Source organism: Numida meleagris, chromosome 1, assembly GCF_002078875.1.
Source record: "Numida meleagris isolate 19003 breed g44 Domestic line chromosome 1, NumMel1.0, whole genome shotgun sequence".
NCBI lineage: Eukaryota > Metazoa > Chordata > Aves > Galliformes > Numididae > Numida > Numida meleagris.
Window position 1 is genome coordinate 58361865 of NC_034409.1, and position 21993 is coordinate 58383857.

Here is a 21993-nt window from a genome sequence, read left to right on the forward strand (position 1 = left end):
CCCTTGCAGTGCCAAAAATGACAGTGCTATATCACTGTGCTGTTCTGTAAAAATGCCAGAATGAAAAAAAATCTGTGATTTCACTGGCTAAACTAAATGCAAAGCAGAAACAAAAATATCGCATCTGATAAAGCACATTGAAGGTGATAAAATAGTTCTGCTTTTAGCGATATAAATTATTTGGCAGTGCCAAGATTCATATTAGGTACTTTGTTTAGTGATTCTCTCCTCCTTTAATGTTTTGTTCATGAGTAGAATAAATTTTCCTTGAGTGTATCAGCAATTCAGATTGAATATTTAAGCATTTGATTTACAAGGAATTCCCTAGCATATTATTGTTTTTTAGATTCACAGTCTGAATCAATTGTATTAGACCTATCAGTTTTATGATCTTGCTATACTGTCATTGGAAGATGCAGCTCTTTCTGTTGCATATTTAAATGTAAGCAATTCATATATAAACCTGAGACCCCATTTTCCTGAATTTTAAATAGTTACTTCAAGTTAATGGCTTCAATGAATATTGTTTTGTCAAACCTCATCTTTAAATTCATTTCTCAGTGGTGTAGGAATATAGAAATAATTAATGTATCAAATCATGTTGTCACTTCACTGACACAGAGGTTTTCTTACATGATGCTGATGTTAGCTCAGCCCATCTTGTACATGCAGTTCTGCTTGGACCACTTGCTTCATTTCTGCTTTTTTATTTATCTTCTTTGCAGCAACTTCTGCTGATCGTTTTTACCGCATTGACAGATCTCAGGTAAATCTCTATTTGGTTACTGCTTCTATTAAAGCCATGCCAGATGCATCTTTAAAATGAACGATCTGCCATTGCTCCTGTGTACTCTAGAATGCTGCTGATGCCTTATGAAAAGCAGAGAAAAAATTCTGGACCATTTTTTGCTTGACATAATTCGTATCATTTCACTGAGCTCACTGAAGTTTTGTATCTGCTGATCATGTGCTTTTCTTTTTAACTACCAACCTGATACACAAATCAGGATGTTCTACATTAGTCATCCTTGTCAAATCTTAGTAAGGGTATCTGCGAGCACCAGAGTGCTTGATTTTATCTTTTCATTGATATTTTTAGACACCGGAAGTCCTGATCCTGTGTGTGACATGAAATAGCTGTGGAAATGAATGTGATTAAAGCTGAGATCTATAAACAGAGCTGTATCAAATATTCCCAAGGAAACCCAAAACAACATGTCGTTTCATTAGATTGAAACCCATGGTGTAGATCTGCCAAGCTGAATGTATTTTCTGAAAGACACTTTGAAAATTTTACAGAGCTTTTGATGTTTCCCAACTTGTAGGCAGAATAGACCAATTAGTGGTGCAGCATGAAATGTAAACTGTTGATTTACTCATTGGTCATTTGCATCTTGTTCCCCTGAGAACTATGTAAGCTGTTTTTGAACTAAACGAAGATCTGCAGATGGTGGTTTATTTCAGTCAGAAGGAGCTGTGAATTTAGCTCAGAGGCCTCAGGTTCAGTGTTTGCATGAAGCACCAAAGGCCTTTGCACACAGTCATAAATGCTGTACTTGAAAATTTGGAAAGCAAGGATGAAGAAGATGCTGCTACAGGTTAAACTGAGCAATGCCATTTTATTTTGTTTATTCTGCATTTCTTTAATTCTGGCTCTGTACAAAGTGTCATCTTTCCCTCCTACTTCTTTGCCTTGTGTTTCCATAAGAAAAACTCAATACTATGTGATGGTCTCTGAGCACAAAATGTGGGAAAGTATCCTGCCCGTCCTCCTACTTAGACCTACTTATACTCAGTGTTTCTGAAGGACAATGGGACTTCTGTGTCAATAAAAACAGGATTGAAAAAGAGAGCTTTGGTAATGAAGATGCAAAACCAGAATGTACAAGCAATTGAGTTTTTAGAGAATATCTCCAAACAGTGAAAAATCCTGTCAACAGAGGGCAGGCCTTAGGTGTTTGTTCTCAGTTGGACATGCAAGCCTCAGTTTTTTGGATAGACCTCCAGTTTTCAGCATAATGATGTCGACTGGACAAAAGTTACTGAGCAACAGTCTTTTAAGTGTTGCTGTGAGTGTGAAGCTTGCTGGTTGAGAGTCTTGTTTGGCTTAAAATCTAAGAAGTGCTTATTGGTAACTTGACTTGGTATTTTTGTCTGTGTTTATGTATGCACTTAAATACACAGACAAGTACCATGAATACTTTTCAGCCCGATGTATTTCCAGGTTTCCTACAGCCAGTTAGGCTTTCTGAGTGACCACTGATGCCACAGGTTCATTTGTTCGTTCCTTATATCATTCCAACAGGAACATTTGCACTTTGTGACGGAAATTTCGCAGGACGAGATTTTTATTCTGGACCCAGAGCTGGTAATGTCACAGCAGGGGGGGACGCCACCTGGAATGCCTGATCTGGTAGTGGAGCAGGCCTCTGGGTGAGTGGTGGTGGGATTTGGCCTTCAGTAGCCACAGTAGAATTTGGCACGTTTTTCTGATCCCCTCTTCTGAAAGGCTGGGAAAGGGTTTAGACCTGGGGGCAGAATCAGGTGCAGCAATGATAATGACAGAAGGGCAGTAGAATAACATCTACTCTATTATATGTCTCGAAGCAAAACAGGACTAAAAAAGATGACTTCAGTGCCTTTTAGCATCTTTACACTCTATGAACTCATCTGCTCCTGGCATAATCATAGAATCATAGAATGTATTGGCTTGGAAAAGACATTTAAGGTTATCTAGTTCCAGCTCCTCTACCATGGGCAGGGTTGCGACCCATGGCCCCATCCAACTTGGCCTTGAACGCCTCCAGGGATGAGGCATCCACAGCTTCTCTGGGCAGCCTGTGCCAGTGCCTCACCACCCTCTGATAATGAAACCTATATCTATCAAGTTATGAACCTGTTCTCTGCACTGTCGAGGCTCTGATACCAATATTTAAGGCCCTGAAGTCCTTTGAGTCTTAGAATGAACTTGTGAAGACTTGTGAAGTATCTTTGTTCCTCCTTGTCTTCTAGGCAGACTAGAAATACTCCTGTTCTTCTTCAGGAAGAGTCTTCTAATCATGGTGAATTAAGCTAAGCTAGCTTGCTACAGGCTGAAAAATACTGGAAATAAGCACAAAAGAGCTGCAAAGCAGAGCATATGAGGTAATTTCTGGGATTTAAAGCTTTTCTTTTCCTTCTTCCCTTCCTAGAATATCAGATCGGTGGAACCCCGCGGTTCGAAAGAGGATGCTGAGCGACAGTGGCCTTGGCAAGATTTCCCCGCACTACGAGGTACCTGACAAACAAAAGGACGCCAGCCAGACCTATATGCTGCAGTAAGAGCCCTCTGCATTTCTCTGCTTGATGACACATTGTCACCTTCACCACAGACAACTCCTAGTGGCTTCTTTAGGTTTCAGAAATTGCACTGATACGCTGAAATAACAGATATCCCTTTGTTTCTTCTCTTTTGTTCCTTGCTTCTGCACGCTGCTGTTTCTTCCTCCCTCTCCATTATTTGTATGTTCTTGTCTTTGTTTTTCTGCTCAGATAAATAAGAGGAAAAGGACAGGTTAGGGACATGGTGGATATTTCTCTCCAGAATCTAGAGTTATGAGCTGATGCAGATTATTCATTATTCAGGTGGGCAAGCTCTGAAGTATTTTCAGACGCTGCCTCATTTGTGGCAAAGCTGATAGTTGTATAGTAAATTAGGCAGGGGACTGCAGTAGAGAGAACAAGATATTATTACAGTTATGGCAGCTGAAAGCTGCTCTGGAGGGCTGGCTTCTCTCCTCAGTTTCCTCCACAGAATTTCTGAATGATTCAGAATTTAAAACAAACTTGACATATGGTCAGTGACAACAGACTCCTCACTTTATGCTTGTCTACTGTGTGGTAGGCTGGGTTTCTGGGAGGCCACTGCAGGAAGTCTTTGAAAGAGAGGGGCTGGAAAGTGACTAATATGCTTTCTGTGTGCTTCAGGTTGTATTATGAAAATTAATGAAAAGTTTGTGTCTTCCTTCTTTTGATTCTTATTTTCTCACCTGCAGAATACAGATAATATTGCAACCTCACCTTAGAGGAACACAGTGAGAGTAAATTTCATGGTCACAAAGAAGCTTGGGTATTATGGGGAAACTCTGTCAGAGATGCTTAGGAGAAAATTAATCACTTTGCATTCTGTGCACAGTTTTGATAGTGTGGGATAAATGAACTTTGAGGCTGTGTACTGCATATAAAGAATAGAAAGGGATAATAAGCGGGTGTTTTTAAACATTGAAGAAAGAGTCCACTAGAAGAAAGTAGTATGTATCAATATAATTAAAGGCTGTCATCATATATGCACACTCTACAGGGCTGGTGCATGATGCTCAGATAACATGGGCTCTGGTATTTTCAAGCTTTTGAGTTCTTCACTTTCCAGTTAAGTGTGGTTTATAACCTGGCATTTTAAAGAAAATACTTAGAGTACTTTTATATTTTTGGCAGCTGAAAGCAGTTCACATGGTTCTTTACAGAGATTTGTCTCTTCAGAATTTTTTTCATATAGAGCTTGCTGAGAGGATTTTAACGAGTTGGAGTAAGGTTCCCTAAAAAGGAATATGGCAGAGCACAAAGGGGACACTTCCTCACACTCAAGAAGTTCCCACGGATCTTTTGAGAGTCATCTGTGTACAATGTTTTATATTTGGTCTGAAATGCTGCATACCACATCTAACTCAAAGCGCGAGACCCTATGTCCTGTCAGTAGGGCAAGTGGCATAGGACTTGCTGTGATAGAAAGTCTTTCATTAGTTCAACTGAGGTTGGTCATTTCTCTTTCAAACATGAGTTGGAAGTGACCCTCCTCAGATGTTATAAGCAGATTAGATTGCAGTTGGTCATAGTATGGGTGCAGGCTACTCAGAATCTCTGACATCTCTGTATATGAGCTCATTAAGATGAAGTAATGCGTTCTGAGAAGTGAGGAGTGTAACTAAAAAGACAAAGTGTGCTAACAGACTTCAATTAATTAAAGAAAACGATATGTGACCTAAAAATAATTATGGTATGTGGCATTGTTTCTGATCACAGACTTTTGGTGTAGAAAGTAATTTGACCGTAATGGTTTTGTGGAAGTGATCTTTCTGAGAGAAAACTACGCTTTTATTTTTAATCAGGTGAGCTTCATGTTAATTACTTTTCAGGTGACTTTTAATAATCATATTTCATGTTTTGCTTTTCCTTTCCCTACCCCTTCCAAAGGCTCTTTGATGTGTGACTGATAAGTGGACTGCAAAACCACTGCAAGATGCAAAATAAGCATCTTGATGCAGTAGCCAGGAGCTGGGGCATGTCATATTTAAAAGGAACATTAAATCAATGTCAAAGGAGCGTACAACACCAGTGGGAGGACAGTTTCTTCTATTACTGGTGCTTGATCTTGAAGAAAGCCAAGTATTCTGGACTGGCTCCACTGAAACATGTAATTGCACTCTTCCTTTGAACATGGGTGGGTTCATCATGCTGATTTATCCTGTGATCTAATGGTGCGGTGAAGTGGGCATGACCATTGCCTCAGAGCCTACTTCATGCGTTCATTGTTGGCCATGTATTTCTCTTCCTAGTTATGTGTTTGTCAACTTGTTATATGATGAGAGATAGAAAATAAAAAACAAACTACACAGCTTACATACAAAAACAAAAAAGTGACTGTTCCGTGTTAGGTGTTTAATCTGTGTCTTTAATTGAATTCACTCGTTTTCCCACTGTTACATTGTTATATTCCCATTGTTACAGCAGTAATAACCACTCTTCTAGTATCTGACTATCTAGCATAAATAAAGGTAATGTGTTTCCAAAGCTGGTAGATGCATTGTATGAACTGAGTGCATGGCTTGTGAAGGGTGGATGAAGGTTGGCCAGAGTGCCATCTGGCCCTGTCAGAGAGAGGCAGAAAAAACACCTATAGGGGCTGGAAACCCTTTACACTAAATAGATGTTAATTAGCTAGCAATATCACCCAGGCACTGCTTTATGAGGCAATAATAACCTAGTTCATGAGAGGGAAGTAGAAAAAAGACTGACTGCCAAGTGTTTTAACTCAACCACAAAAATCAGATCATTGCCCAGAAAATCAGCGTTATTGTACAGATGTTACAAGATGTTTGCTATTTTTTGAAAAGAGAGATTTTTGTGTAGCACAAGGAGAGAAGAGCATCAGGGATAAAAACTTGCATGCAGAAAGGAAAAGGAATGCTCATGTAGTAGGATTCAAGAAAAGTCACTTGCATTTGAACATGTTGTGCAGGAGCTGCCTAGGGATGCTGAACATTTGAAGGTTCAAAAGTTGATGAAGGGTTGAAAAATTCAAGTGTTTCTCCAAAACTCTTGCACTGGAAAACTCAGCACCAGCTCTTAAATAAGCAGTCTGTTCTGGTATGTTTTGAAAGTAAAATGTGGATTAGTTCAGATTTAGTTTACAAGCTTAAGCCATATAAGTAAAACACACGTTTTAAGTACCTATTTGTACAGCTGTACAAATGTCTTTTCCCAGATGACATTACATGGGTAGTGATTACTTTTGAGCAAGTCTTGTTTGTGAAACAGCATAGGTCATATCTCACTTTCACTGTATGCTTGTGTAGTCCTTAAAATAGAATTATTAATTAACAAAAAGCCGTGTCCATTTGTGCTCAACTGCATTTTCTTTCTCTCATGTTGTCTTAAACGCTTTTACAAATAGCTTGTAAGGCATCATTCTTGGTACCTTCAAATAAAGCATGAGAAAGATTTGCCTAAATTGGCTCTCCAGGTCTTGCTAGGAAAGTGGTATTAAAAATGAAGGGGTGTTAGGTGAAAGGAGGGATAAGAACTCAAAGAAGAGAAAATATAGTGTAAAAAGTACTGAGAATGTTTCAGGGAAAGGTAAATATATGTTAAATAAGAAAAGTAGTTTGAAGAGTGTAAAAAAAAAAAAGAAAATTATAAGTATGTAGCAAATGGATAAGAAATTGTTTTGAGTGAAAGTAAATTTCCTCACTGAGATTGAGCGGTAAAAATTGATGCACCTCAGTGAGAGACCTGGTCTTGTATTATGAAAGCTCTCACTATTGTCAGTGTAATGCAGTCACAGTTTAAATCTTGCTCACATTCTAGATGAAAGCTAGAATTTATCTATCACTAGGAAACCTTTTCTTCATTTGCTGCTGTAAACCTTCCTTTACTCCCATTTCTGGAGAACTTCTTGACAAAGAAGGTACCTGTTAATTGTTTTATGCTCTTGTGCCCAGACACTCTGAATAGAATAGAGAATTTCACGTACTTTATGCTTCTGATGTGATACTAATTCTCTCCATATACTTTAATATTTCAGCCTCCTTTTTCTTTTTTTTTTTTCCCCTGGAGATTTTTCAGTTGAAAAAGAGGAATATTTTTTTCATTCCTTTTGAATTCTATCTTAAAGATATGTGTCTGTGATTCTGAGAAAATTTATTTCTCCCCTTTCACATTCCCTTAAAAGCTTACCATGTAACAATGAAAACCTAACAGAATTTTGGCATTGCTTGAATAATTTGTTTTGCAGCTTCATTTCTTGCCATCCAGAATGCTTTTTTTCATCCTGACAAACAGGCTCCTGAAAATGAATTTGTTTGACAGAAAGGAATATGTTTCCTCTATGCAATCCTTACATTTTTAAAACCAAGGCCTGCCAGAAATAGCCTCAATCTCTTTTTCTCTGTATAGCCTGTTCAATAAAAAGGTCTCAAAAGCAGGATAGTTATTTTTATTTTGTAGTACAATTATTGAATATAAGAACAATATGCAGACTGTAGAACTCTGGATAGAAATACTTCCCAGTGAAATTCCTACTCTTTCCAGACTGACAGGAAGAGAAAATCTTGCTTAGTGTTCTGTGCTGCTTTGCAGCCAATGAGATTTCAAATGTTTCTTTGCCTGCTGCTGCTACTGGTACCTCATTCTATCTGGAAGCAATTTGGGTGTCCAGTTTTACATTTTTTTTTAGAAGAAATTTTTATTTTCCTTCAGATGCTGCTTGAACAGAAAGCTTGAGCAAATCCATCTGTAAATACATGATACAGATGAATTTGTCAAATGGTTTCTCATGAAACTGGAAGTAAGACTCATACCTGGACAGAAGTTAATTCACAAGTTAGTCTTGACCCTCTCCCGAATTGTTAATTAATTACTGTCCACCTTTCCCAGGCAATGTCTGCAGTTGTAGCATTGTTTATCCCTGTCACAGCCAGGAAACGAGATTCCTGGACATGTCTGAATACAGTCAAATACCCCTTGACTGAACTGTAGAAGAATCAATAGAGAAAATCAATGTAAAATCACATGAGATGGTGAGCAATGTTGGTACCAAAATATCTGAGACAGTCTTTGGAAAGATAAAAGTTTCTGGCATATCTTAGGTGTATCATATACAAATTTTTTTTTAGGTGTATCATATACATACTTTTCTCAGGCCAAGCCTGAGAAAAGCCCTTCTCAGCTCAGAATTCAAGAGATTTGGCCTGATCTCAGCTGTTTTGTTACCTATTCAGAGACGGTTATGAGCATGAGGAAATCCTGGCATTTTGCTCTGACATCTGAGGACACAGAAACAGGACGAGGGAAATTGTTACCACATATAAACAGCAAGGTCTCCTGGGAACCTCCTCTTCTCCTGGCTGAACAAGCCCAGTTCCCTCAATATTTCTTTGTAGGAGAGATGCTCCAGTCCTGTGATCATCTTTGTGACCTCTGCAAACAGTCAAAATCATATGACTCTGAAAATTGTTTAATATGAACTTTTAGCAATTTCTTCTTTTAAGTGATTGAATCCATGGCAGACCTCATTTAATTACCACTTCCCCTGTTCATTAGCAGGATTTTGATGTCACTACTGCCAAAGTCCAGCTGCACTTACACAGAACTAGGATGTAGAAAAGTTGTATTTGTTACTTACTAAAATTTCTGCAGCAGTCATTAGTATTTGGTACTTATAGATCCTAGACACATTGTCTTGGCAACCCCTTTACCAGTAATACTGAGCTTTAAGACATTGTCTTTTGCATCTGCTCTTGTTAAGAGTAATTAGGAAAGGAAGAAACCGGAATTTTGTTTTGATTTGCCTGTGTATGAACTTATTTGTGAATGTGAGTGCAATGGAAATAGTGTTTGTTTTCTTTCAGAAATAAGTCTCCAGCCATTGCTGTTGACGTGCTGGATTTCAAAGGGGTTTTAACGACAGGCACATTGAAGAAGCGGGTTTGTGTTTCTGGTCCTTCAGTATGTGCTGGAAATGGAATAGCACATCCTGTACTGCATCCTATAGTACTTATTACCAAACAATTTTATTATTCAAAATGTAGATCTCCAGAGTGGACTGGGGGGGATTTTAGCTTCCTCTTTTCCCACCCACCTGCCCCCAAGCACTCACAATGAGGGCTTTTAATGATTTTCGTTGCATCTCAACACCTGATGCACAGCTGAGGGTATTCACCCTGCTCACAAATTATTTTGGCAGACAGTGACATGCAAAACATTCCTACATCATGAGACTACAAATTGGCCTCTTTAGAGAGATCTTACTTCTTGACTGGCAAGCTGCCTTCCGGAAGAGAAGTGTGAGAGCTGCAGCTCTTCTCTTCTTCTTTTGTGACTTTAAGCTCAGAATACACAGGTACTTGACAAAGGGACCTACTTACCCAGATGCTGAAAAAAATCAACCACCATCTCTCTTGAAAACACTTTCCAAATATTTCCAGTAGATAAGAAGAGGAAAATGAGTTTTCAAGGTGGAACATAAGTTTTGGAATGTGTTTAAAGGATGAAATTGATGTTGACAGAGTACAGATAGCTAGGTGCCTCAGTTTTAACTTGTTTGCTGTAACAGCTATAAATCTACTTTTGCTCTCTGGCTGATTGCCAAGGCCAAAATAAAAGAAAAAGCTTTTTTTAAAAAAATTGTCTTGTTATAACTCTTTTTTTTTTTTTTTATTTTCTTTCTCTCTTTCCTCCCTCCCTTCCTTCTTTCCTTTTTTCTTTTTCTTATTTTTATTTTTACCTTTCACTCCTATTCTGCTTGCTTAGTTAGCCCCTGGAGTGAGAAGCAAAATCTGTGCTGAGAAGTATGGCAGATATATAGTGTGGAAGGTAGAGGAACATATCAAGACAGCCACTTCCTATACAATTGTTTTCTGTTTGACTGGGTAGAAGAAAATGACATTTGATAATTTGATCTTTAGGGCCCACTGCTTTCCTGCAAGCATCAAGCGTGTGTTAAATGTAACTGGCAAGAGAAGGACAGATGAGAGTGCGGAACTGATGCTTCCACTGTGGGATATGAATATCCCTCTCTTCAGCTTTATGGAGTGGGAATAGCAGACCCAGGGCCCTCAGGGACATCCATTATTGACACTGGAAGAGGGGCTAGCCAGGTTTACTAGTGTAATACAGAATGATTGACAGAAAGGGTGCCTGTATTTTTCTGAGCTTGCTTTGAGCACTCTTATAAATATAGGATGAATAACCTCCAGCACTGCAAGCTTCCGGTCCAATAAATGCTGGAAAAGAAGTGAGCTTTCTTGTTTTAGGTAACATGTATTTGTCTATTTCTGTGTACTAGTTACTTATATGTAAGAGTTGAAGTCAGACAAAAAGAACTATCCAGGTCTTAGATTTCTGAGCATTTTGCAGGAACAGCAAAGCTGTGTCCATGTTCTCTGTTGCTGCCATAAAGAACGGCCATCTGCTTGGAGAGGAGACCAGTTCTTAGTGTGCTCTCATTCAGTACTTTTTTTCCAAACTTAATGATTCTATGATTCTATAAAAGCCAAGACTAATAATCTTTTAGAGTTTCAGGGCATGGACCTGATCCATAATGTCGTGCATATGTAACATATGCAATCAAACAACATAGCATGTCCAACCTTTCACACTATGACATCTCATAATCTGCATTCAGAGTTTATTTATTGATATTCTATTCATAATGTTAAGTTCTGGCTTAACAGATTTACAAAGATAATTTAAATGTCATTTGGTAAAAACAACCAAACAAAAAAGCTGCTCTAGATCATCACTCAGAAGTGCTACTTTGGCTTAGCTGACATACAAAGTCAAACCTTTGCTAACTTTCTCTAATTCTTCTGGTACCTACATGTTTGAATTTCAGCGGTAGCTGGAAAACTGGAAGGGCAGCTGTCAAAATACCATATAGAAAAAATTAGAAGCAAAGCCATCACATAAAAATAGGTCATCTTTTGAGGACTGTAATTTAGTATTTTGGCCCCATAAAATTTGGACTGTTTCGATGACAGTGGGAGCAATATTTTGACATGAATGCTCACTTGGCTCATGAACTAAAAGTGATTTTTTTTTTTTTCACTAGAGCTGCTTGAAAAAATATTTTGGTGGGGTGTTTTCTGTATGTGTGGGAGGCACTTTATACAGGAAAACGTTGCTTTGTTGAAAGAGAAACTACTTGTGAATGTGGGCTGGGTTTCGCATGCTCCAAATAGGGAGACACTCATCAGTTTGTCTGGGAACTGCTGAGAGAGGGGGAGCCCATTCCCCAGGCTGGGTGTTTCAGCATGGCTGCCCTTGTTCTTCCATGTCTTGGATGCAGGTCTTAGGCCCCTGGCTGCAGGTTTGTATGTAAGGATGTAGAAGGCTCTGTCTCTTCTTGAAAAGCTGCTGAAGCGTGTCTTGGGTGAGAGGAGAAAATTCTGAAATCTGGAAAGTACTCAAAGGAGTAGGGAGAAAAGTTGTCCCTGCTTGCCTGCTGCTCCTTTGTGCTGGGAAAGGAGCTCTAACACCCAGCTCTTTGTCTCAGTAGCTGAGACTGAGTGAGCATTTAGCAGTTCTGGCACAGATGTGTGTGCTTGAGAGGGAAATACATGAAGAGTGGGGCCATAGCACATATCCTTGCTGTGGTTCCTGGCAGCGTCGATGGCCATGGGCAAGGAGGGACAGATGGACCTGGCTAAAATATGCCAAGAGCTCAAAGCAGAGAGCCAGGAGTGGCTTGGAGCCAGTATAACCCTGACTCCTAGATTCTTGTTTCTCTGCCAGGACTCTAAAAGTGTGGCACAAAAACCTATCTGAAACTCCTATTGCAAAGATTTATTCTCCATTATTTACCCCATAGCAGGAGTGTAAAGGGCTCAGCAGTTCTGCTCTGTGTAGGATTAGAGAAGGGTGTGTGTTATGCACATTAATTGAAGTGATTTTTTTTTTTTTAGTTAATGGTAAGCAAGTGAGGGTTGCTTACTGCTTAGCACTTGTGAAAACCGGGCCACTTATTTGTGAACATAATTGCGAGAGCCTTTTTCTGAGGGATTCTTATGTTTCAGTTTCCCTTCTCCCAAAACCACTAAAGGCAATTTACCAGGAGTCACTGGTTTGCTTTGAGGTAACAAATGCATCACTTAGGGCAGCTTCTAGATGATTATTTAGAAATCCAAGCTGGCCTGTCATTATTTGGATGGTGTCTCAGGATACCAAGAAGCTGATGTGCTTCTTCTCCATTCAACCTGAGGGCAAAGCTGGTGATGTGATTTCCAAATCGGAGTGTAATCAGTGTGCTAGGAGTGTGGCTGTCATGGCTTTTCAATTATCAAAATGATTCCTTCCTCTGGGTTAAATAGAACGTTAGTCATAGAGAATATGATGGTTTTGTCAATCTTTTCCTGGAAAAAGTAAAAGTACACAGATATGTTATTGAGAAAAGAGGTCAGATGATTTGCTACCTGCTTGTACTTGATATCTTGTTTTGTTTTGTTTTGTTTTTCATGAAGGAAGGTGAGGGAGGGCTTACACCCACCATCCAGTCCCATGACACTCTTTTCACTTGAATGTTCCATGGTCTGGCTACATGCTAGATCTCATTTTATTTTTTTAGAGATTATTGCCACATCAGTCACTGCCTTACTTTCATGCTCCCTCCATCCCACTGTGCCAAGATTTGTTGAAAAATTGACAGAGTAGGTCAGTGAGGATTTTAAAGATTTAGTTCAAGTCTGGAAATGGAAGAATACCTTTTCGAAGTCTTGGATCAGGATCTCTTCAAACCAAATGTCTTACATTCCCCTGAGATACATCAGTGTCATGTGGTGATGAGAGAAACAGAAGGCAAGTATTAAAAAAGAAAATCAACAAACATCCTGGATCACCCTGCAGTGATCCTGCTGGTCATCTGGAAATGCCTTCTTTTCAAAGATACAATCCAGCATTCTTCGGTCATGTTTTTGGTATTGATTCCAAAGAAAAGCTATCTATTTCAAGATGAACATATCAGAATGTTTCTCTGTCTTCTTCTAATTTTTTAAATCAAGGTTAACGTGCTTGGATTTACATTTTGTTCTGCTCTGAAAATTTGTTCTTCCTTAGTTAAGCAGCAGTTCCTAGAGCATTCCTCTGGGTGTCAGTACAACTTCAGGTATAGCTGTTTTGTGGTGATCCAGGCCTGCCTTCTTTCAAAGTCTTTTTCAGTGGACAGAGAAACACAGTAAATGTTAAGAGAAAATAAAAGTCAGTAGTGAGACAAGATATGAAACAATATAAGGGACAGATATGCCAGAGATACAACAAGGGATACGTCAGAGCTGCCCTGGTTTTCCTATGAGGCACCAGATTACACTCCTGCGTTGCTGGGCTAGTCATGAACTTATGTACAGGTAGAGACTGAGGCTGCAGGAAGAAGCTACAGAGATGCCAGGAAAACTGCTGATCTTTGCCCTTAATGGAATTAGAAAAGAAATTTGACTCTCCAGACTTATTGGTACAGATTGGCAGGATATGTTTGAACAGAATTCTGTAAAATAATAAGTAACTTGAATAGATTTTTTTTAGATTCAGGAAGCGCTGCTGGTCAGCATTTTCCCATATGTGAGAGACAGTGTTGCCATTGTCTGTGAGAAATACTTTTGTGAAAGTGTGACAAGAAAAAATGGGATAGGAATAGAAGAAAACATTGTAGAGAGACTTATAAAATTGTAAAAAATTTAAGTTGGAAAGGACCTCTGAAATTCATCTAATGCAACTCTCTGTTTGAAATATGTCCAGTTACAGAAGTTGTTCAGAGCCTTGTCCAGCTGAATGCTGAATCTCTGCGAGGCTGGAAATTCAACAATATCTTTGCATAGCCTGTATCCACACAATGTTTTTCCTAACATCCAGTCTGAATTTTCCATGTTCCAATTTGTGACTGTTGTTTCTCATCCTATCTTACCTCCTCCTTCTTACTTCAAGAAGGCTCTGGCCCTGTCTTCTTAATACCTTTGCATTAGATAGTTTAAAGCAATAGGATTTCCCTTGCATCTTCTTTCTGTATGACTCCAGTTCCCTCTGCCTCTTCTGATGTACCGTCACCATCTCTCGGACCCTTTTTGAGCTCAGTTCAATTTGTCAATGTCTGTCTTATTCTGGGAAGCCCCAAACTTGGTACAAAACACCAGATACAGTCTCACAGAGTAGAATGAAAAAATCCTTTTCATTAACCTTATGGTTATGTTCTTGCAAATACAACCCAATACACAGTTGGCTTTCATTGTTGTGAGGGCATGCTGCTGATTGACATTCAACTTGGAGTCAACTAACAACCTACACTTTTTTCTGAAAAGCTGGTTGGCCCCCAGACTGTCCTGTTGAATGAGTTTGCTTCTCTCCAGGTCCAGAACTTTGAATTTGCCTTTGTTGAACTTGCTAACTTGTTTCTCCAGCCTACAAGGTTCATTTAGTATTGGGCATGTGTGGGTTGAAAGTAGAAGGCTGGAGCTCTCAGTAATTCCTAGACTTGTATTTTCCATCAAGTGCCATGGCAGAAAACAGTGGCAGCTAGGCTGAATGTTATATTTAACTTTTATTGGGCTTCTCCAAGTGAGAGATGCTGAGAGAGCAGGAAAACAAGTAGCTCTGCTTTTCTGCCAGGAAGATACAAGTCACAATCTGCAGCTGCAGGGAATTTGCTAATCCCGGAGGCTTTGATGCAGTTTGCTGAATGAGGGAGTTTCCTCACCTTTTTTAAAAAAATAATTAATGTGCTAAGGCTTGCCTTTCATTCTAATCAGAGAATATGTGAATAAATCCTTACAGGAATGCTATTTTCAGTTCTGAAGAGATGTACACACAAAATGAGGAAGAGCAGGTTTAATATAAAATCTCTTTTTCTCCATTGCTTGCAGGCAGGTATGTGAATGAGAAAGTTTGCAAACATACATTGCTTGAGCAGGGAAAAAGAAGAATGGTCATAAAATCTAGCAAAATTGCTGTGTGTGGATTGTTATTCAGCCTTTAAATTCTAAATGGCTGTTTTTAAATAGGCCTAGTGCAAATGGTTTCTGCTACAGGTTTATTGATTGAAATAGCTGCTTTACATCAGCTCCGGGTTTGTTTCTCCAGAGGCTTTTGTCTTCATGAATAATGTACCCATTTGCTGAAATTTTGTTAGAATTCGTCTGCTGGGGGCTGGCTGTGTTTTTCTAGATTTTGGAAGCCTTTGTTGACTAGGCACTAAATTGTGACAGCCCCTTGACCTGCCTAGCTTAGAAATGAATATTGCTTCTTCCACCCCTCCAGTACTGAATAAATGTAGTGCTTGCACACTGGGGAGTGCACTGGGAAACAGCTTCAAGTGTTTGGCTGTTTGGGGAAGGCTTACATGATACGGAAAACTGTCTTGTCTACAGCGGGGATTAGATCTTTGCCAGCAATAGATCCAAACCCTGAAAGCGTGAGCAGGAAAATTCCAGTGAGCTTTGGATCAGACTCTGAACTCTGAGGCACAGTGCTGTTTTAGGTGGACACGTCTCATACCTTCAGTACCATAAGTCTTCCCATTTCTTGGAAGCATTTCATGAATGTGTGATTAGGGCCTTTTTACATAATCAGGCTTTTTTTGTGCATAAGCTAAGTTGCTGGAATATATTTGTGCACCTTGTGTAAGAACAAAATATAGTGCTTTGCTTTTGTAAGGAACAGTAGACCAGGTAACATGCAGCTTCCATTGTAGATTGAGGCTTGCAGGTGCTGATATCTCTTCTTAGAACTTAATACTCTACAATGGGAGAACAACACTGCAGGACCTGGCAGCCTGCTTTTCTTCCTCATTCTTTCTGATCCTCTTCCCTATTGTCATAGTAAAATTTGTATTCTCTTTAATTAATCACCACTGCAAAAACTGTTCATAAAGCATCAGCAAACTCAGGACAGGGGAGAAGTCAGATTGATACTTCTTTGTGAAAACAACTGAAATTGGGCTTCCCTTTCACATTTATGTGTGGGAAAGAGCAGTGTTGATAGGAGAACGTAACAGTTCTAAAAATGTAGCCAGTCGTAGACATATTGACCCCTTTATTCTCTCTTGGGGAAGGGCTGGTAGTGATGGTGATGAGCCTACAAGTTAATTTTGGCAGCACTGTTAATTTTCTACAAGTTAATTTTCCAGCAAGAAAAGAGTATAAGCAAGTAACTACTGTTGATGTGAAAAAAATAAGCATTTCCATTCTAAAGTGTCCAAGATCAGGATATTGCAGTGCCAGATCCTTTTCCTGAAGGTTGAACTAAATGGAAGTCTCTTCTTGATGTAATTTGCAAAATGTATTGACCCAGGTGGGGACACAGATCTTGACAGCATGTTAGTTCTTCTGAAGTACCTCTGACTTGTCTCTACTTTTTATAAGGCATGGAAGTTGTGAATGATGGCTTGCCTCTTTGTGGCTGTAAAGCACACAGCTAGAATCATTCTCAGAGGGCAGCTGATAGGAGCTAGTTAGACACTTCCTATGTGGACGTTAGCAGCTGGGAATCCACCGTTCTCAGGACACCCATCTGGTGACCATTGCTGCCACAGTATATCCCTCACACTTCTTAAAGAACTGAAAAAAAGATGTGTGACCAGAAATATGAGCATACACCAGATCTTTTTGTTGTCAGGCAAGTCCCTTGTGGCTGTGGAGAGAGTGGATGTGGTTTAAGGTAGGTCATTATGCTTTCTTTTTTTCATTTCCTTCCTCCCTCTCGTAAGAATGGGGTAGACCAAACAATGCATAAAGTGCCCAACACTGTCAAAGTGGACTTTAAAAGAACTCGGCAGTTATTCACTTCCTTACACTACAGTTACAAGCAAGACTGCTGTTGGCATAGTTAGGACAGTGCTTGAATGGTTTGGAAAATTCCATCCTCTGCTTAAATGTACGGCCTGAAACTGTATAAGATTGTTGAAAGTTCTCTCCACTCTTTGCTAAAATACTCCTTCTGTGAGTAGTGGAATAAAGGAGGCCTCGTTTATTGTCATTGGTCCTTTGGTATCTCAAATTGTGGAAGCTCTTGTTGAGGTTTCACTGTCACCGAGATATTCAGAGGCTTTCTTTGTATCTTCAGAGCTACATCAGGAAGTTTGAACTCCTGCTATTGCCTTTCCTTGTGAAAGCAGTAATTGGATCTCCACCTCCTCTGCTAATAATGTGGGAAATCAGCCAATGTGCTCAAACTTTATAAGGGTGAGGCAGATTTGCACGCGTAATCACAGAATCTTGTTCTGTACATAAGCCTTATTTTCTCAAGATACCAGCCTATGCAGTCTCAAAAGATGCCTGATGAAGCCTTTCAAATGAAAACACTGCCAGGAGCGGCAGTACTACCTGTTAGATTTCTCTCTGTATAATCACCAAGTTCAAAACATGCAAAAAAGGAGCTCAGGATTCATATTCTGTAGAATATATACTAATTTTTGGGCACATTTAATGTGCACAAACCTATTTTTCATTGCTTATTTTAATGTTTTCGTTGAGAAGGTGGTGGTGTTGTGATAGTATCTCTTGTTGATTTTTTAAGAAGCTACTAACATATGCTTTACAAGGCATAATGAAGAGCTAAATTATGGGATAAGCCAAATGTTTATTTTATTGTTTCAAATAAAGATCTAAAAGGTGATGAAACTGTGCAATTAAGATATGAAGCAAAGGAATAAATTCCACTGTTACTGTGAGATACTTTGTTAGAAATAGGTGGAGTATCAAGATACATGAGCTAAGGACCCTGGCATGATTTTTGCATGTAAAAATTGTCTTTGAAAACCTAAATAATCATGCCTTTTGATATGGCCCTTTTCTACATGGTATAACATTTTCAGGAACGCTATGTGTTGAGTTTTGACCTTCAGAAGGGCTTCTGTTAGGGATTGACACACTGATGAGAGCTATGGAACGTTCCTAATGGTGACTACTAATCCTCTGGGTTACCTTCATTTTTACCATATTTCCACAGTAATGGATGAAGTTGAAGGGCATAGCTGGTTTGGCTGACAGCAGAGGAGGATACATGCTTAGGATGTGCAGCAGCAATCAGAGGATTTAATGGCAATAGTGGATTAATTAATTCTGATCCATACAGATACATTGGTTTCTAGCACAGTCAGAATCTTAATTAGGCAATCACATTTTCCTTTCACAGTGACCATCACTCCAGCTGTGCTGTAACTCTTTTGTCTCTTTCTGTGCAAATGTCTCTCTTCTTAAAAAGTAAAAATTTGCATACTTCGTTAGGAAACTTCCCTTCTCTTTCCATCTTTCCCGTTTGCATCCATATATTTGAATATCTGCTTCTAATGTCCTATATAATCCCTCAACCTTACTTTTCAGTCTTGTGTTGTGGAGTAAGATCATGACTCCTTCCTAAGTTCCTTTATTCCGCTAAATCCAGGATTCCTAACCCTTTGCTTTCCCTCTAGCCTCTGCTGACTCCATTAAATATATGTATGTTCTTTTGCTCCTTGTTCCTGGTGTACTTTAATTTCCCTTCCTTCTCTGGCTGCTTTTCAGATGTTAACTTTGATCGGCTTGCTGGCAATACTAACATTTTTCAATCTTAAGTAATTTGTTATTTTTGTACTTTGGTGCAAAAATTAAATATATATTGCAACGGAAGTGTGAGTTGGTCCACTCACTGCAGGAATAAACTCATTGTTACCTGTGTAGGAAGGCTATACACACATTTAAAATAGTCGTCAGGGAGGTGATGAGACAATTGTCCAATCCACTGTGTGCTGTCATCTGGGTCTCAATAACCAAAGCACATCCCAGATTTAGCTACACAGTTAGACCAGTTTTGCTGAGCCAAGTTGCTGCAGCAAAGACTAAAATGAAGGGCCAATACTTTACACCTCTTTATGTTCCTTTGCCATGGGTACTGGGCAGCATGATGAGTGAGATCTTTAGCAATGGGAGCTGTGAAACCCATCCCGGGGATTCATTGGGGACCTTCTGTTTATCAGCACTGAGCACTCCTTCGTGTTTTATAACCCCTTGTTCTTGGAGTATTACCAGAGGTTTGAACCACTGGATAGCCTGTAACACGTTGCTGCTGTTTAGTTGCTTTTCACTGTCCAGTGTTGTTTTTCTTTTTGCCCTTGATGTTTTTTTTTTTTTATCCATTTATGTTGTGTTTGTGAAAATGGCATTGTTATGAATTTGTTAATTCCGATTAATGTTTTATATCATCCATCACACTCACTCATGGTAAAAATGGCCTTAATAGTTGTGAGTTCCTCTGAAGCTATCCTTTCCTCCATTGCCTCTAGTTGCTAGGGTTCCTCCTGGCCCACGCTTAATTATGGTCCGTTTGATGATCTCTGGAGGATCAGGATTTTCTCAGCAGTAGCATGAGCTATTTCAGACAGTAACAGTAGTAACATTCTTTGCCAAGTACCTAGAGAAAGTTATGGCATGAGTGCTTAACAGTGAGACAGCAGCCTTATTAATGTGGTTTCATATGGCTGCTCTGGTCTGCAGGACCTGCTGCTAGAAAAGGTCTCTGCACTTTCTGCTCTTTTTTTTTTGTTGTTAGCTACCTTACAATCTTTCCCTTGACATAAGCTCAAAAATAAAACCTTTCAATTCCTCCATATCTCATTCCCATAGTGACTTTTGAACCTCATTTGTGACCTTTTCATGGCAAAGATTGACTGGACTTTGTTGTTTTATTTCAGGTCACCGGTTTCTTCAGAAGATCAAGGTAAGATCTGCTTTATACTTACAAACAGTATATTAAAATTCAGATTCAATGACTAGCTAGGAAGTTCTGTTTTAACACAGTTATGTTGGGGAAAAATAACTTTATAAAAGTGAAAGCTTGGTATTAACATGTTGTTCACACCTGTACATCAACTGCTTGTTTGTTTAGTTGGAGCTGGCAGAAGCTAAGGTTATGCTGAGGAATTTGTAAAATGGATCTTGCCCAAGCAACCTGAACCACTGATAGAGGTTGTAATTTATTCATGTAAATGCATGGATTATCTGTGGAAAGTTATGTGTAGACTTGAAGGGCAATACATGGTTTTAGTGAAGATGAGCTCCTCTCTTATGGCTCATGGGGCAGCACCTTTGTAACAGAGGAGAATGAATTTGTGCTTTAAAGGCACAGTTATCTTAGGTTACCACAAAAATCAGTTTGGGAGCATGGTAAGGAATTTAGCACAGATTAAAGCTTCTACATGTAAAAGTATTGCTTGAGTAGAGGAGTTGCAGGCTATGGTAACACTTGCTCTGAAGTAAGCTGAAGGATTCAGTCTTTCCCTATGGACTAAATAGGGAGATTGCTGTGACTAGCTGGTTAATAACTTGATCAGCTTGGTTTCTTAGAGATAGATGGTATAAATATCTCTAGAGGACAATAAATTGTTGTTAAATTGGTACTGAAGTACAGAGGCATACTGCAAATCAGGAGGAAATAGCTCTGGCAGATTTATGCAAGAAACAAGTGGGGAAAAACAGAGACTAAAATTGAGAGGGAAAAATTCATCTTGTAGCTCTGAATCTGGAATATTATTTTGGATGACAAAAAAAAGAAGTTTTTATTTTGACATCTAATTTATATGCATTTACAAAATCAGTGAAATTTCTGGACAATACAATAAATATTATTTGAGAAAGATCCTGATGTAGAATAGTAAAGGCTTGCAAATGAAGATGTAAGAGGGCTGGGTCTGAGTATGGGAATGTGTGGAGCGCTATACAAGTGAGCAGTAGAAATACTAACTGGTGTTCGATGGGACTCAAGAGGTTACAGAGCATGACCGATGTATGTTTATTTGGCCTGTGGGGTGACTAGTTAGGCAGCAACCTACATTGTCTTTGGCTCCAGCCACGATCTTTTTAATCCAATGTAGTGGCTGTCAAACATACTATCATTAATAAGTTCTCTTCCATCTCCTCAGCATGTGATTTCTTAGTCAAGGTTATAGAAATAGAAAAGAGGTTAAACCAAAGATCCATCTAGCCTGTCTAGACCATTCTTTCTGTCTGATGGTAGTGGATCCGCTGATAAATAAGAGCAGGAGAGTGGCAGAAGCGTACAGTTTGTCTTATCTGGTGAACCCAATCTGCCTCTAGTAATTTGCAGCACACTGACACTGTGAACCAAAGAGAGCTTTCTTATTTAGTAGTTTATCTGTTTTTTAGCATGACCACAGCTTTTTAATACAAAGTACCAGGCACCTGTGGCATGGTAACAGTAGTCCCCATTTCTCCAACCCTCAGAAGAAATTTGTAAACATTATTGTTTAATATACTCTTTCAAAATCTAGACTTAATGTGCTTTTGAGTGCATAAACTTGTTAGTGATAGACTGCTTTTGCTTTTTCATTTCCCTTGTATTTATTCTATTGCCTCATTTTTATCTATTATTAGAGCAACAGACAGTGTATAACGTATTTCCTTGTATGTCTTTAAATTTCATTATTTCCTACTGTCATAATGTATTCCTTCGTTCCAGTATTTTTATACTGTTCAATTCTTTCCCCAAATCTTCCTGTTTTCCATCTACCATCTGCTCCCAGGGTCTGGCTTTTTAGGTTTGATAAACATCTCTGAATAGCCTCCTCCTTCCCTCTCTTCACTTTCTCTTGCAGAAAAAAACTTCTGAAATACAAGGTGAACGGTATATGTTTGCTTGACAAATTACTGACAGGATAGTGCTAGTTATTAGATTTTTTGTTGTTTCATGACTGTGGCATATCTAGCT

General features: G+C 39.1%; 1 protein-coding gene across 1 annotated transcript in view; it reads left to right on the forward strand.

Annotated features, from left to right (window-relative positions):
* The window catches only part of DGKI (diacylglycerol kinase iota), a 174628-nt gene that overhangs the window by 125087 nt on the left and 27548 nt on the right, over nt 1-21993 (forward strand). Inside the window, exons 27-30 of the mRNA XM_021388553.1 lie at nt 726-766; nt 2306-2433; nt 3192-3317; nt 19961-19986. Coding sequence (XP_021244228.1) covers nt 726-766; nt 2306-2433; nt 3192-3317; nt 19961-19986 — 321 coding nt within the window. The remainder of the gene's footprint in view (nt 1-725; nt 767-2305; nt 2434-3191; nt 3318-19960; nt 19987-21993) is intronic.